This window comes from Molossus molossus, unplaced genomic scaffold, assembly GCF_014108415.1.
Source record: "Molossus molossus isolate mMolMol1 unplaced genomic scaffold, mMolMol1.p scaffold_m16_p_13, whole genome shotgun sequence".
NCBI classification, from domain to species: Eukaryota; Metazoa; Chordata; class Mammalia; order Chiroptera; family Molossidae; genus Molossus; species Molossus molossus.
Window position 1 is genome coordinate 47,751,704 of NW_023425348.1, and position 16,956 is coordinate 47,768,659.

Below are 16,956 nucleotides of genomic sequence, written 5' to 3' on the forward strand. Positions count from 1 at the left end.
TTGAAAAAACACATTTCTGGACCCCTCCCCTGGAAATTTTGACTCTCTAGTCTTGGAGTAGGACCTGGAGGATAAGTCCTCAGTAACTGCTTCAGATGAATCTATGAGGGAAGTCTGAGAAATGCTGCTCAGGCCTAAATAAAAATTTCTCTCTTTAAATCTAGTCCCAGACTCAACTCCTGCTTCCTGCCCTAAATCAGATCAGAGTGGTCCTAAAGGCAGCCACAGACTGAGCCTCAAACTCTGGATTGAAACCAACCCTAACCCCACATGCACTAGAAGAGCTGGGGTTAGTGTGGATGGAAAGTTCTGTGAAAGCCGCTCTACTCTGCTGGGGAAGTAGCCAAGAGCAGTGCCAGTAGCCAAGGTCATCTGCGTCAGTTCTGGAAATGAAGAGCCGTTGAACATGTTTTCTGAGTGGGTCGTCTCACACTGAGATGAATGGGACCTCCAGGGAGGTATGCACAGAGAATTAGAGTAGAGAGAAGCTGGAGTTCAGAATTATTGTACTAGTAATATTCAGTCTTTCTCTTTGCTACTGTCACTACTTCAGTGCCCTTTCCTTATGTTCTTTCTCTCCTCTGAGTCACTAACTGAATGATGTTTCTTCTTTTCCCTTTCATAGTCCTTGGACTTGGATGTAAACACGTCAGCTCTTGGGTCCTGTCATGGCTACTCCAAATGGAACTGTGGTCCACCCGGCATACTTCCTGCTGGTGGGCATCCCTGGCCTCGGGCGTAACATTTACTTTTGGCTGGCTTTCCCACTGTGTTTTATGTATGCTCTGGCCACCCTGGGCAACCTGGCCATTGTCCTCATCATCTGCATAGAAAGGCGCCTGCATAAGCCCATGTTCCTCTTCCTGGCCATGCTTTCTACCATTGACCTAGTCCTCTCTTCTGTCACCATGCCCAAGATGGCCAGCCTCTTCCTGACAGGCATCCAGGAGATTGAATTCAATGTTTGTCTGGCCCAGATGTTCCTTATCCATGCTCTGTCAGCCATGGAGTCAGCTGTTCTGCTGGCCATGGCTTTTGACCGCTTTGTAGCCATCTGCCACCCACTGCAGCATGCTTCTGTGCTCACAGGGCCTACTGTCGCCAAGATCGGACTAGCTGCCCTCACCAGGGGATTTGTACTCTTCTTCCCACTACCCTTCATCCTGAAGCGGTTGTCATACTGCCAAAAACATACTGTCACACACTCCTTCTGTTTACACCAGGATATTATGAAACTGTCCTGTACTGACACCACGGTCAATGTAGTATATGGACTCTTCATCATCCTCTCAGTCATGGGTGTGGATTCCCTCTTCATTGGCTTCTCCTATATCCTCATCCTGAGGGCTGTGTTGGAGCTGTCCTCTTGGGGGGCAGCACTCAAGGCTTTCAATACCTGCATCTCTCATCTCTGTGCTGTATTGGTCTTCTATGTGCCCCTCATTGGGCTCTCAGTGGTGCACAGGCTGGGTGGCCCTACCTCCTTGATCCATGTGATAATGGCTAATATCTACCTACTACTACCACCTGTGGTCAACCCCATTGTCTATGGAGCCAAGACCAAGGAGATCCATTCACGGATCCTCCATATGTTCTCACAGGATGGCAGGTGAGCAGGATAACCTCCGCAGTGTCCTCAATTCCTACCAAATGTGGGAGGACAAGGATCCTGTTCACTGTCTTGGTGATTGGGCCATCCAGCCCATTGGGCTGTCATTTCGTTATCTAAATAGATCTTAGACTTCTGTTTCCAGAAATGTGTCAATACCCATATGACCCAGTCTGGACAAACCATCCTGGAGAATGATCACCCTAGTGTCTCTGCTTTGGTGGCCTTGTGTTATTTTCCTCTTCTAAGTAGAAAGCACATAGAGTTTTGACATGATAAGGCTGTAAATGCCATAACTTGCGATCAATAATTAATGCTCCCATGAATTCATGTCATTGAAACTATGTTGGCCATAAAGCTTCTTTCTTATACCTCAATGTGATTTTGCAGTTTTTTTAGGGGGGCCGATGGGGGGCTGATAGTAATTGAAGAGAAGGGAGGGAGATGGTAACAAGAGAGGAGACAGCTCACATGAAGAGTTTTTGTTTCTGTATGCAGGTGTATTTATGTGGAAACTGCCAATGTTCATCTATGTGGTTCTATTGGAGACTGTTTTTTCATAAGAGTATTGTGTTCTCTGATTGTGAAGTGAGTGTGTAGGTATATTTATGTGGGTGTATGTGATTTTTAGTGTGAGTGTGTGTACATAGAAAATGTGCCAGTTGTGCAGTTTTGTCTTGGTCAGTGTGGTAGCTGTGTCTTGGCATGTATGTTTCATGAATAATGGATCTAATTGCACATTTATTGTGTTTATGTGTTAGTTGATATGTGATATGCATCTATTTGAGAATGTTGGACAATATTTTTATGAGTATCTGATGAAAATGTTGCCTCTGTCTTTTCTTCATATTCGTAATATGGAAAATGTAGAATGCAATACGTAGAATGTAAAATATTATGTATTTGTAACAATGTAGAATATGTGATATGCATGAGTGTGTGGAATGAATGGTATTAGCATGGATACTCCTTTTGGTATATGTGGTGTTTGTCTTTGGGCATATGTCTGTTGTATATAGTATTGGTGATATGAAATCATTTTGTGTGATACATGTGTCTTTAATCATTACGTAGGTGGAATGTAAAGTCTGAAGGATACATGTACACATGTATGTGTGTGTGTGTGTGTGTGTGTGAATACTGTATTTTAGGGCACATTTCCTTTGTGTGGTAGGTGTGGATGATATGGCATAAGAGTGCAGTATCTGTATTCCTGGGCACTGATTGTCGAATGGTGTCTCTATGTACTGGGGATGGAGGTAGGAAATTAAAGAAGTCCTAATCATGGAAGTGGTTTCCAAATCTGAGAGCTATCTCAAAGGCCTGGTTTCATGGTCTGGGCTCAGCATGGGTATGGCTCAGCCTCTGGGAGTGCTAGGAGAGCAGGGCGCTTCCTCTTTACATCTTCTCAAAGGCCAGACCACACCTTCTTTATCTTGACCACAGGATTTTAGGTGATTCACCTCCTTCTGTCTTTCCTCCGATACTTCCTGCCCTTCCTGAGCCATTGATCTCCCTAAATTTCTGATCTCCTGCCTCAGTATCAGGTCCCAGCATCTTCTCTCTGTTCCCTACATTGCTGATCTACTCAGCATGTTTAGATGTCCTTGGTTGTAGGGGGTTTCTCTCAATCCCTTTGGGGAAACAGTGAACGAGAATGAGGAACCAGGGGAAACCAATATGAGACATTCCCAAGGCATCTCCTAGGGGCCTCTTGCTCTAGGTGTAATCGCCTAACTTCCAGCTCTTGGGATCTGTTAGGTCAAAAATGTTCACATTGATAGGGGGAAAAATTTAAAAAAATGTTCACATAGAAGAAAACAATGTAAGTTCATTTGAGGCAGAGGAAAGAATACTAAAGCAGGACTTATGAGGTTAAAATTCTGGAAGTATCATAAAGTGGCATACAGTGTAATCTCCCTGGATCTCATTTTCTCTTCTGTGTAATGAGAAACCACAATAGCAATGATGTTGTAAAGCTCAAATACTACGAACATCCTTTGTAAATTGCGAATTGTTGTAAACATGCAAGAAATGCTCATATTCGTGTTTGTTTCATTGTACAGCTTTAGGAAACATTCACCTCATGATCTTTGTGACTGGCACCCTCAGAACTGTGCAGTGCACCCTCAGTTTGGTCTGACTCATTGTCATTAATTAAAACAACTAGTTTTATTTTTTCATATATTGTTTTCATGATGCTTCAGAGAAATTTAAATTTATTTTCCTGTGAAATTCAAGTTTACCAATGAAATTCAACAAAAGCACAACCTTGCCAAGAAATTCCTTTAAATGTGAGAGACATGGAAGCAGGAACAGACTGATGAACCTCGGAGGGAAGAGATAAACCAAAGAACTTGTATTCATATATGCATAACCAGTGGACACAGTCAGCAGTGTGTTAAGGTGGGGGTGGGGGTATTGGAGCAGGGAGGAGGGGGTCAATGGGGGAAAAAAAGAAGGGACATCTGTAATACTTTCAACAATAAAGATAAACAAAAATAAAAAGAAAATGTGGTTGATCTCTATATGCAGTGTTGAAAGTAGATGCCATATAGGTTAGGATCACTAGCTTGGTATTTGGACATGTTACTTAGCCTGCTGAACCTCAGTAATTTTGGAAACTGTAAGCACTGTAAAGCAGAAATATACCATAGCTTGTGTCAGTGGTTGTGGGATTAAATAGGATAATAGATGTGAAAACATGGAAAATAGAAAGTGATCAAGAAATGTTGGTGCCAATACAGTCAGTCCTCACTTAATGTCATTGATAAGTTCTATGACTTCAAGTGAAATGCTTATAATGAAACCAATTTGACCACAGGCTAATTAATATAAGCAACAGTTATGTTCCTATGGCATCTCATCAACGTTATAACAAGATGAAGTCGAACAAAACGATATTCGAGGACCTGGTGTAGTTTTAAATAATAAAACTGATAAAATGAGGTATGTTTATTCCATTATGGAGGATAATATTCAAAAGTACATCATCTTTACCTTTCATAACCACATTCTGTGCTGAGGTCAGAAGCTAGTCCCTCATCCATATTGCAGCGTCACTGGTGTTAGACTAACTCGTAGCCTTCTTTCTCAGGGGATCTTGGGACATCTCTGAGTCCTCTAGAATCTCATTACTTAAATAACTGATAGCAACTGGGGTAATTGTTGCTTGTTGTAAAACCTGGCTAATTAATTGCTCACTAGATTTAGGGCTTCCCCTAGGCTCCCACAGTCTCTGTGCTTCCCTCATCATAAAACTTAGTGCTCTATGTTCCAATGGGATGTTTACCCCTCTATCACAGAGCTTAACTATTATATGACAAATATTTACTTATCCTCCATTACAGAACTTAAATATACATATGATAGTTGTCTGTCTCCCTTGAGGACAAGGACTAGGTTTTTCTTATCTGCAGAGCCTGGTATATAAGGTGCTCAATGGATGTGTGGCTGGGTGTCTCTGAGAGAGGGAGAGACTGGGTGGCTGCTTCATTTAGATAAACATATTTACTCTTATTCCCCCATCCACTCTCATCTCTTATTCCTTTCTCAATAAAGTATAGTCCTTAGTTTGACCTGTGCTATTTTATAAAGTGCACAAAGTACTTTTTGCAGCTATTAATGAATGATCAATTAAGATCCAAACACAACATTATATTGTAGACAAAGTTTGGTTAAATATTCCCACTACTGAGGCAAGATTCTTCTGTTTTTCCTACTCATTTTCTTGTGAATCTTAACATTTTCTCATTAGGACTTTGGAAACAGTCACTGTGCTTGACCCTAAGCAAGCACTGAACCTGCTAATCATCTTTTCTGGTGGAACTTGCCCCAGCTCTTGGTCGTCTGTTCACCTGCCCCTGCTGATCAGCACTCAGCTGAGTTTTTGAGGAGTCTCCTCTCTCTGCATGTCCCCGCATTCTCTCTGTGTAGATCTCTCATCTCCAGCACTCGGCCTTCAAATTCTAGCTAGCTTGGTCTTCCTGAACTCTCAGTTCCATATCCTCGGATTAGGTGTCCTCTGGAGTCCGTCTGGGTTCTACGTCCCTGTCTGCAGCATAGAAACTCTACAGGCAGTGAGCTGGGGAACCACAGGTTCACCTCACTTGTTTCCCATGTCTCAGGGCTTACTGTCCTTCATTGCCTGATATTTAGTACTTCACAAACCACTATATATATATATATATATATATATATATATATATATATATATATATATTTATAATTTATTTTTGTTACAGATATTTCTCCTTTCTCCCCATTGACACCCCTTCCCCAGCCCCCACAACCCGTCCCCAGCTTTGTTGTCCATGTCCATTGGTTATGCATACATGCATATAAGTTCTGTGGTTTATCTCTTCCCTTCCCCCCACTCCTCTTCTGAAGGTTGTTAGTCTGTACCCTACTTCCATGTCTCTGGGTCTACCCTGTTCTTCAGACTGTTATGTTCATTATATTCGATAAATAAGTGAGATCATGCAATATTTGTCTTTCTCTGTTTGGCTTGTTTCGCTTAGGATAATACTCTCCAGGTCCCTCCATGTCATCTCAAAGGATAAGAGATCTTTCTTTCTCACAGTTGCATAGTACTCCATTGTGTATATGTACCACAACTTTTTAATTTTTTATTAAAAAAAAGTTGTTTTTAGTGATGTTAGAGAGAGAGAGAAAGAAAGTGGGAGAGAGAGATAGAAACATCAATGAAAGAGAAAATCGATTGGCCGCCTCCTGGCTGCCACCCACTGCGGATCAGGCCCACAACCTGGGCATGTGCCCTGACTGGGAATCGAACCAGCGACCTCTAGGTGCGTATGGGTCAATGCTCAACTACTGAGCCACACAAGCCGGGCCAGTACCACAACTTTTTTATCCATTTACCTACTGATGGACACTTGGGCTGTTTCCAGATCTTAGCGATTGTAAATAGTGCTGCTATGAACATGGGGGAACATATATTCTTTCTGATTAGTGTTTCAGGCTTCTTAGGGTATATTCCTAAAAGTGAGATCACTGGGTCAAATGGAAGTTTAATTTTTAATTTTTTGAGGTAACACCATATTGTTTTCCATAGTGGCGTCTCCAGTCTGCATTCCCACCAGCAGTGTACCCTCACCAACACTTGTTGTTTGATGATTTGTTGATGGTAGCCATTCTGACAGGTGTGAGGTGATACCTCATTGTTTTCTTTTCTTTTTTTATTAATTAATTTTTGTTACAGATGTTTCTCCTTTTGCCCCCACTGATTCCACCCCCCCCCCCGCCCTTTCCCCAGTTTGTTGTCCATGTCCACTGTTCATGCATACATGCATATAAGTTCTGTGGTTTATCTCTCCCCCACCCCCCCTCTTTAGGGGATTGTCAGTCTGTACCCCACTTCCACGTTTCTGGGACTACCCCATTCCTCAGAGTGTTATGTTAATTATATTTCACAAATAAGTGAGATCATATGAAACTTGTCTTTCTCTGTTTGGCTTGTTTCACTTAGGATGATACTTTCCAGGTCCCTCCATGTAGTCTCAAAGGATAAGAGATCCTTCTTTCTTACAGCTGCGTAGTACTCCATTGTGTATATGTACCACTGCTTTTTTATCCATTCGTCTACTGATGGACACTTGGGCTGTTTCTAGATCTTAGCGATTGTAAATAGGGCTGCTACAAACATGGGGGTACAGATATTCTTTCTGATTGGTGTTTCAGGCTTCTTAGGATATATTCCTAGAAGTGGAATCACTGGGTCAAATGGAAGTTCAATTTTTAATTTTTTGAGGTAACACCACATTGTTTTCCATAGTGACTGCACCAGTCTGCATTCCCACCAGCAGTGCACTAGAGTCCCCTTTTCTCCACACCCTCGCCAACACTTGTTGTTTGATGATTTGTTGATGGCAGCCATTCTGACAGGTGTGAGGTGATACCTCATTGTTGTTTTAATTTGCATCTCTCTGATGATTAGTGATGATGAGCATTTCTTCATATGTTTCTTAGCCATTTGTATGTCCTGTTTAGAGAGGTGTCTATTTAGTTCCTCTGCCCATTTTTTAATTGGATTCTTTGTCTTCCTTTTGTAAAGTTGTATGAGCACTGTATATGTATTGGAAATTAACCCCTTATCTGATATATCATTGGCAATTATGCTCTCCCATACAGTGGGTAGCCTTTCCGTTTTGATGATTGTATCTTTCGCTGTGCAAAAGCTTTTGAATTTGATGTAGTCCCATGTGTTCATTTTCTCCTTTGTTTCTATTGCCTAAGGTGATGTGTCAGTAAAAATTCTGCTGCGTATGATGTCTGAAATTTTGTTGCCTACAGTCTCTTCTAGGATTTTTATGGATTCATGAGTCACATTTAAATCTTTTATCCATTTTGAGTTTATTCTCGTGTAGGGTGTAAGTTGATGGTCTAGTTTCATTTTCTGCAAGTAGCTGTCCAATTTTCCCAGCACCATTTATTAAAGAGGCTGTCCTTACTCCACTGTATGCTCTTGCCACCTTTGTTAAATATTAATTGAGCATATTGCCTTGGGTCCATTTCTGGGTTCTCTGTTCTGTTCCACTGGTCTATATGCCTGTTCTTATGCCAGTACCAAGGTGTTTTGATTACAGTGGCTTTGTAGTATAACCTGAAATCTGGTATTGTAATCCCTCCAACTTTGTTCTTCCTTTTCAAGATTGCTGTGGGTATTTGAGGCCTTTTTTGGTTCCATATGAAATTTTGAAATAATTGTTCTAGTTCTGTGAAGTATGCTGTTGGTATTTTGATGGGAATTGCGTTGAATCTATAGATTGCTTTGGGTAATATGGACATTTTAATGATGTTAATTCTCCCAATCCATGAACAGGGTATGTGCTTCCACTTTTTTATATCTTCCTCTATTTCTTTTTTCAATGACGTGTAGTTTTCTGCGAATAGGTCCTTTATTTCTTTGGTTAAGTTTATTCCTAGGTATCTTAATTTTTTTGCCGCAATGGTAAATGGGATTGTTTTCTTAGTTTCTCTTTCTGTGAGTTCATCATTGGTGTATAAGAGTGCCATCGATTTCTTGATGTTAATTTTGTATCTTGCTACTTTTCCAAATTCATTTATTAAGTCTAGTAAACTTTTGATGGAGTCTTTGGGGTTTTCTATGTATAGTATCATGCCATCTGCCAATAATGACAATTTCACTTCCTCCTTTCTAATTTGGATCCCTTTTATTTTTTCTTCCTGTCTGATTGCTGTGGCTAAGACTTCCAGTACTATGTTAAATAAGAGTGGCGAAAGTGGGCATACTTGCCTTGTTCCTGTTCTTAAGGGAAATGCTTTTAGTTTTTGCCCATTGAGTATGATGTTGGCTGTAGGTCTTTCATATATGGCCTTTATTATGTTGAGATATGATCCCTTTATTCCCAGATTGCTGAGCGTTTTTACCAGAAATGGTTGCTGAATTTTGTTGAATGCTTTTTCAGCATCTATTGATATGATCATGTTTTTTTTTTTTCCCCTGAAGTCTGCCTCTTTTTTTTATCCTCACTTGAGGACATTTTTTTCCAGTTTTTGTTCAGATAGAGTGGGGGGGGGGGAGAGAGAGAGAGAGAGAGAGAGAGAGAGAGAGAGAGAGAGAGACATCGACGTGAAAGGGACACATCGAGAGGTTGCCACCCACATGACCCAACCAGAGCCAGGGACAAATTGCAACTGAGGTACGTGCCCTTAACAGGAACCGAACCTGGGTCTCTCTGGATTGCAGGCTGATGCTCTAACTGCTGAGCCAAACTGGCCAGGGCAATCATGTGGTTTTTACTCTTCAATTTGTTTATGTGGTGTATCACATTTATTGATTTGTGAATATTGTACCAGGCTTGCATCCCTAGGATGAATCCCAGTTGGTCATGGTGAATAAATTTTTATGTATTACTGCATTTGATTTGCTAATATTTTGTTCTGGATTTGGCATCTGTGTTCATCATGGATATTGACCTGTAGTTTTTTTACTTTGTAGTGTCTTTTTCTGGTTTTGGAATTAGAATTATGCTGCCTTCATAAAACGAGTTTGTAAGTCTTCCTTCTTCTTGAATTTTTGAAATAGTTTGAGGAGAATGGGTGTTAGTCCTTCTTTGAATGTTCAGTAAAACGCCCTCATGAAGCCATCTGGACCTAGGCTTCTGTTTGTTGGGAGAGTCTTGATTACCTCTTTATTTTCCTTAGTTGTTATTGGTCTGGTCAAGTTTTCTTTCTCTTCCAGGTCCAGTTTTGGGAGACTATGTGTTTCTAGATATTTGTCCATTTTGCACAGATTGTAGAATTTGTTGCGATATAATTTTTTATAATATTTGTTAAAGATCCTTTGTATTTCTGTGGTATTAATTGTTACTTCTCTTTCATTTCTGATTTTGTGTATTTGGGTTCTCTTTCTTTGTTTCTTAGTGATTCTAGCTAAGTAAGGGTCCATCGATCTTGTTTATCTTTTTGAAAAAACAACTCTTTGTTTTATTGATTCTTTGAATTTTTTTTTTTGTGTGTGTGTGTGTATGTGTGTCTCTGTGTCAATTATTTCTGCTCTGATCTTTACCATTTCCCTCCTTCTACTTGCTCTGGGTTTTTTTATCTTTCTAGTTTTTTAGGTTGTAAGGTTAGATCGTCTATTAGAAATTTTTCTTGTTTCTTGAGGTAAGCCTGTAGAGCTATGAACTTCACTCTCAGAACTGCTTTCGCTGCATCCCATAGATTTGGTGTTGTTGTGTGTTCATTTTCACTGGTTTCTAGAAAGATTTTAATTTCTTCCTTGATCTCCTTGGGAACCCATTCATTGTTTAATAACATGCTATTTAGCCTCCATGTGTTCAAATGTCTTTGCATGTTCTTGTTGCAATTGACTTCTAGTTTCATGCCATTGTGATCTCAGGAGATGCTTGATATGATTTCAATCTTCTTGAACTTTTAAAGACTAAGTTTGTGTCTTAACATGTGGTCTATCTTTGACAATGTTCCATGTGTACTTGAGAAATATGTGAATTCTGTAGTTTTGGGGTATAATTCTCTGTAGATATCTATTAAATTCATTTGGTCTAGTGCTTCATTTAGAGTCTCTGTTTTCTTGCTAATTTTTTGTCTAGTGATGTCAGTGATGTCAGTGGGGTGGTAAAGTCTCCTACTGTGATTGTATTGCTGTCGATTTCTCCTTTGAAGTCTTCCAGAAGATTTTTAATATATTTTGGTGCACCTATATTGGGTGCAAATATGTTTACCAAGGTTATATCTTCCTGTTGAATAGATACTTTCAATATTATGTAGTGGCCTTCTTTATCTCTACTTATGGCCTTCATTTTGAAATCTGTTTTATCAGATATGAATATTGCTATCATAGCTTATTTTCCTTTCCGTTTGCTTGGAAGATTTTTACATCCCTTCACTTCAACCTATGAGTCTTTTGTTGTGAGGTGGGTCTCTTATAAACAACATATATATGAGTCACACTTTCTTATCCAGTCAGCAACTCTGATTTTTTATTGGAGCATTCAAATAATTCACACTTAAGGTGATTATTGATATGTACTTATTTATTGCCATTTTTGTTTAGTGTGGTTCTATTTTTCTTCCTATTTCTTCTACTAATTATAGCAGTCCTTTTAACATTTCTTGCAGAGCTGGTTTGGTGCTAATGTATTCTCTTAGCCTTTTTTTGGTCTGGGAAGCTCTTTATTTGACCTTCTATTTTGAATGATAGCCTTGTTGGGTGGAGTAGTCTTGGATTCAGATTCTTGTTTTACATGACCTTGATTACTTCATGCTATTCCCTTCTGGCTTGTAGTGTTTCTGTTGAGAAATCAGCTGAGAGCCTTATGGAAATTCCTTTGTAGGTAACCTGTTGTTTATCTCTTGCTGCCTTTAGGATTCTCTCTTTGTCTTTAATTTTTGGCATTTTTATTACTATGTGTCTTGGTGTGGGCCTGTTTGGGTTCTTCTTACTTGGGGCTTGCTGTCCATCTTGAATTTGAATGCCTTCTTCCTTCACCAAATCAGGAAAATTTTCTGTCACTATTTCTTCAAATATATTCTCTAACCTTTGCTCATTTTCTTTTCCTTTGGGGACTCCTATGATGCAAATATTATTATGGTTCCAGTTGTCCCACAGTTCTCTTAAGCTGTCTTCCTGTTTTCTAATTGTTTTTTTCCTTTTGGTTTTCTGATTGGTTGATTTTTTTCTACCCTGTCTTCTAATTCACTGATTAGGTCCTCAGCTTCCTATAGTCTGCTGTTTATCCCTTCCAATGTGTTCTCTATTTCTGCTATGTCATTCTTCATTTCTTCCTGGTGGTTTTTCATTTTTAATTGATTGATTTTCTTTTTTCTTTTTCATTTTTTGTTCGGATAGAGTGGGAGGGAGAGAGATGGAGAGAGAGAAGGAGATTGAGAGAGAGAGAGAGAGAAACATCGACATGAAAGGGACACAGCAAGTGTCTGCCACCTGCATGACCAACCAGGGCCGGGGATCAACTGCAACCGAGGTACGTGCCCTTACCGGGAATTGAACCCAAGTCTCTCTGGACTGCAGACCCACACTCTAACCACTGAGTCAAACCGGCCTCCAATTGATTGATTTTCAATGTTTCTATGTCTTTACTCATGGTGTTGATGTTCTTACTCATATTGTTGAGCTTCCTCAAGATCATGGCTGTGAATTCTAGCTCTGTTAACTTGCTTAACTGCATTTCACTCATCTCATCTTTGGTAGAGGTCTCTTATTCTTTCATTTTGGATTTGTTTTTTTGTTTCACATTTTGGCTATCTCAGTGGGTTTTGGAGCCTGCCAAATTTTCCTTGTGGGTTTTGATGTTCTGATTGTTGTGGCTCCCTCTACTGGGTTTGGATGAGGGTGGAAAGACCCATGTTAAACACCACTGTCAAGTCTTATTTCCTGGTTAGAGTTGCAAGCCCAGGAATGGTTCAGTTATTCTCTAGCTTTTTGACTGGAGGCTATTCGTGACGGTTACTTGAAAAGCCTTGGTTTTTCAGTTGAATGAAAAACTTCCTCAGGTGTTCAGCGTGAGGGGATTTCCTGAGGATGCAGCAGATGTTGGTTGTTAATGAGCCTTAATTTGTATTTCAAAGGCCCACTGGGTGGGGTCAATCTCCAAGGAATGGGCTGTGCCTCTCTCCAGAGCCATGGTAGGAGTAAGACAGCCCGTCCTGCATGGCTGCAACTCTGCAAAAGCTCTGAGTGCCCTCCAAATCCTAAGTGTTTCCACACAGTTCCAGTCCAGTCCTTTCTTCCTCTGCCAGAGCCCAAGGTAAGTGGCTGTGGCTATTTTAGTGCTCATTCCTGGCTCTCTGTACTGTGGAGCCGCTTGGGAGATTAACCCAGAGGGCACTGCTCACAGGTAAGACTGCTGCCCATGGGCTCCCAGGCCCCACCCTCGCACCTCTGCAATCCTACCTGGATTAGTTCTGTATTTCTGGTTATGTGGCCCTCACAAGCTGCGTTACTGTTGCTTTTTCCCGACGATTTGTCTTTATTTTAGTTGCAATTCCAGTTTTGTCCTGGGAGATGGTCTGTGTAGCTTCCTTTACTCCATTGCCATTTTGGAACCTTCACCATTGTTTTTTTTTTTAATCTATTGTCCACTTTAGGTCTCTTCTGGTGAATGTTACTTTCTGTTCCTCCATCTTGGCCAGAAGTGGAAGTTTCCAGGGTATTTTTTTTTTAAGTCTTTATAGTGTAAGTCTAAATGTTAGGTTGTGGGAGGTGACAAGGATGTTGACAGCAAGCGTCAGGCTGCAGGTATGAAGGTACCTGGAGCTCTTGTCATCATGACTTTTGATGTGGTCTGAGTTGATATGGCCTGATTTGGCATTGCCTTTTTGTGCATAGCTTAAGTCAGCACACCCTGTGCTGTGAATTTAAAACTTACAGCTGTAAAATTAGTCAGTAAAAAGTAACAAGAAACCAACTATTTGCCCTATTTATAGATATGCTTTTCAAAACTTATTTAAATATGTAAGGTATTTACTTTCACATTCAAATTGTTTTCTAACTCCTTAAAATGTTCTCTTGCTATTTTTGCCCTTAAGAGAGAAACCAGATGTCCTTGGTCATATATGGCTGGTGTTAGGGTTAGGGGCGGGTTAAGAAAATCACATCCTCCCTCCTCAGCCAGAAGTTTCGAAACCCAAGGCCAAGGAGGAAGGCAGAGGCTTCCCAGGAACCCCGGGTATGAGTTAGCTAGACACAGGACACAGAGCCTGGGGACAAAGAAGATGAGCTTTGGGGAAAGGCAGATGGGTCCATTAGGATCAGGCTTAGTGAGGACCCAGGCAGGTGCCACCAATGGAAAGAAGGTAGAGAGGAGAGAAAGCTTCAGGAAGGTAATGAGCTGGTACTTAATTATGTGTCTCCTTGAAAGCTTATTCTGCGTTTCCTCTGGCTGAGTTTGATGAGCCTGGGAAGAAACTTGAGAAAAACCCTTCACACAAAGCCCGTGGACACACAAATGAGGTTCTTGTAGCCTTTCCTCACTCATGGCCCCTGTCTAACTTCACTTTTGGGAACTGGCACAGGGCCCATCTGGGGAGGACTCAAGGGATTTCTTTTCTTTATAGCCCCTCCTTCCTCATCCCCCACCCCCCACCCCAGGCACACCTTCCCAGGACACAGAAGCCAAGAAGGACGCTGGACCCACAGTTGATTACTGAGGGGTACCTGCTGACAGACCCTCTGAACAACATCCATCCCTCCCCCCAGCAGAAGGAGGAGGAGATAAGCCAGAGAATAAATAAATAACCCTGACCAGGGAGGCCGAAAGGGGGGCAGAGACAGATGGGGATGTGCCGCTGTGTAGCCTGCCAGACCTCTTCAGGGAGAGTACTGGAGAAAAGGGTGCACGTCCCTGCAGTGCAGCTGAGGTGAGTGCAGGAGAGCTGGAGTACGTGCTGGAAAGCAAGGCTTATGTCCAAGCGGGTGGGCTGCTTGTAGCAAGGGGTCTCCCATTAGACCTGCCGAGTGCATGAGAAACCAGGCCGTGAAGGACCAGAAGTGCAGGGGTGGGGCTGGGGATATGAAGGGGGCCCCTGACTCAAAGGATAGACAGCCTCAGCAATGTCTGTGTTGGTGTGGTGAAGGGAAGCCTAGAGGGTGTTAGATGCTGCCTATGGGTAGTTTTCAAGCAATTTTCCAGTGATCAGTTCACTGGGTACCCATTGGCAGCCTGGCCGGAGATGGCCTAAATAAAAGTGAACAGGGACAAAGAACAGATGGCGTTGGAACTGGGCTAGAATTAGATTGGGGTTTGGTGTGTGAACAGGGCCAGTCCCAGCTTGGTAGTGTGGTCCAAACTCAGTTTGTGATGAGGGCTCACACTATAGCTCTGTTTGGGGTGTGAGCTCTGAACGGGATCTAGGCCAACGGGCTGCTCTGCGTCAGGAGTCAGGCTGTTGCTGGGGCTCTGTGCCTAGAATCAGAGCTTAGTCTTCAGCCCATTTAAAAAGTGAATTAATATCTACACTGCAGGGTCCCCTGCCTTGTACTCTTTACCCAGCCACACTGATCCACTTGCAGCTTTCTAAACAAGGTATGTCCTCTTTTTCTCTGGGTTTTCGCATTTGTGAGAGTGAACTTTAAAAAAAAAAAAAAAAGATCAGGTCTGTTGCTTGAATTCTTCCAAGTTACTCAGAATTAAATCAAAGCTCCTTGCCTTGTCCCGAAAGCTGTTGCATGATCGGGTCCCTGCCCTCGCACTGCCCTCAACGTCTAGACTTCTCCTATGCTCTCCAAACTCCAGCCTCGGGGACTAGTTCTGTGTTCTGTGAACCCTCAAACTCATTCCTGACTCAAGATCTTTATCTCTTGTCTCCTCTGCCTGAAACACTCTCTCCCTACATCTGAGAATGGCTGGCATATATCATCACACAGCTGTCAGTGATATCCTTCTCACATGAGGGTGCCCTGTCCCTGGCCTTTGACTCTTATCATTCTGTCTTATCTTCAGTGCACTTATCTTTGTTTGGAATGTCTTGCTTATTTATTTGTTAATTTTTTGTTGTCACCATCCTTGTGCATAAGCTGCATGAGAACAGTGATCTTTTCTGTTTTATCTCCAGTTCGAGGCAAATTGTAGGCACCCTATATGTTTTTGTTGTGAGTGTTGCTGTCTCCATGCCCCCAAGCTTGCCTGGTTAACTGCTACTGGCCTCACAAGTCTTGGCTCAGATGTCACCTCCCCAAGGAGGCCCTCTGAGCATGACAACTTGGTGAGCTATTGTCTGTTTGCTCCTGAGGCTCTTGTAGTTACCCTTGTCCTAGTATTTATCACAACATACTGTGATGGCCACATACTAGTCTTATTTTCTCCCCACTGTTAGAGGGCTGAACTGTGACTTGTTTACTCTGTATCTTAATATCTCCAGTCTGGTCCCCAGTAGATAGCTGATCAATACTTGTTGAAGAAATCAGTGTTTCCATCAAAGTCCCAGACCCAGCTTTCTACTGCACTGTATTTTCCTGTGTGCAGGCAGCAGGCAGAGTAGCTATGATGGGCACTGATAACTAGGTCAAGCTTTCTAGCTCTCTGGCACTCTGATTGGCTCTGGTCCCCCTAGGGAAGTAGAGGTGCAGGGACCAGAACCCCTGGGGCTCTGTATAGGGTTGATTTTGGAGGGCTAGGCTGACTTGAGTAAGTAGAGTGGGGATGGGAGCCTCACTTTTTATTGAGTTAAAAATTGTACTCTCTTCTTTCCATTTTCACCTTGGCTGTTCTAAAAAGAATGGACAAGGCTCTGCAAGGGTTCATCTGCTTTATCAAATATAAGCAAGGCATGGGGAACAGAGGATGTGATAATTTGGAGTGGATGTGATTCTGGGGCTAGCACTCTGACAGAGTACTAGGAAAAGGGTTTCTTCTCCACAAATTGAGTGATGAGCTCCAACCATCCTTGCTGGTTACAGCATTGCCTCTGAGGTTGACCTTCCCTCTCTGGACCTGGGAACAGAAGCTAGAGTTTCCCAGGTATTTCTGGGCTTCCCTCTAAAACCATTCTCTGACAGATGTTCCCACAGAGGCTGGCAGTGGTGCCAGAGACCTCCATCCATTGTTCTAGGCATGGAACCTTCTGTGTGCTTAGCCCAGATATGGCATTGGCTACAAATCCCCTCTCGTATTCTCTTTCCCCACTAAACCCAAGTGAGGAGAGCTGGTCAAATGTCACAAGTCCTCAACTTTCAGATTCTTTGGAGATTAATGTTGAAATAGTTCTTAAAAGCATTAGTCCATTCTTAAGGAGACTGGGAAAGGGGCATTGGAGGAGCCTAGCTTATTGTTAAGCACATGGATTTGGCAATGAGAGATAAAGCTAACCCTCAGCCTCCTTATCTG

At 41.9% G+C, this 16,956-nt stretch overlaps 1 protein-coding gene across 1 annotated transcript; it reads left to right on the top strand.

Annotated features, from left to right (window-relative positions):
* The first annotated feature begins 597 nt into the window (after nucleotides 1–597).
* Nucleotides 598–1,613, top strand: LOC118628853 (olfactory receptor 51D1-like). Its single transcript, XM_036259835.1, is given in 2 exon segments — nucleotides 598–643; nucleotides 646–1,613. Coding segments are annotated over 2 exon segments (1,014 nt in total).
* The last annotated feature ends 15,343 nt before the right edge of the window (nucleotides 1,614–16,956 follow it).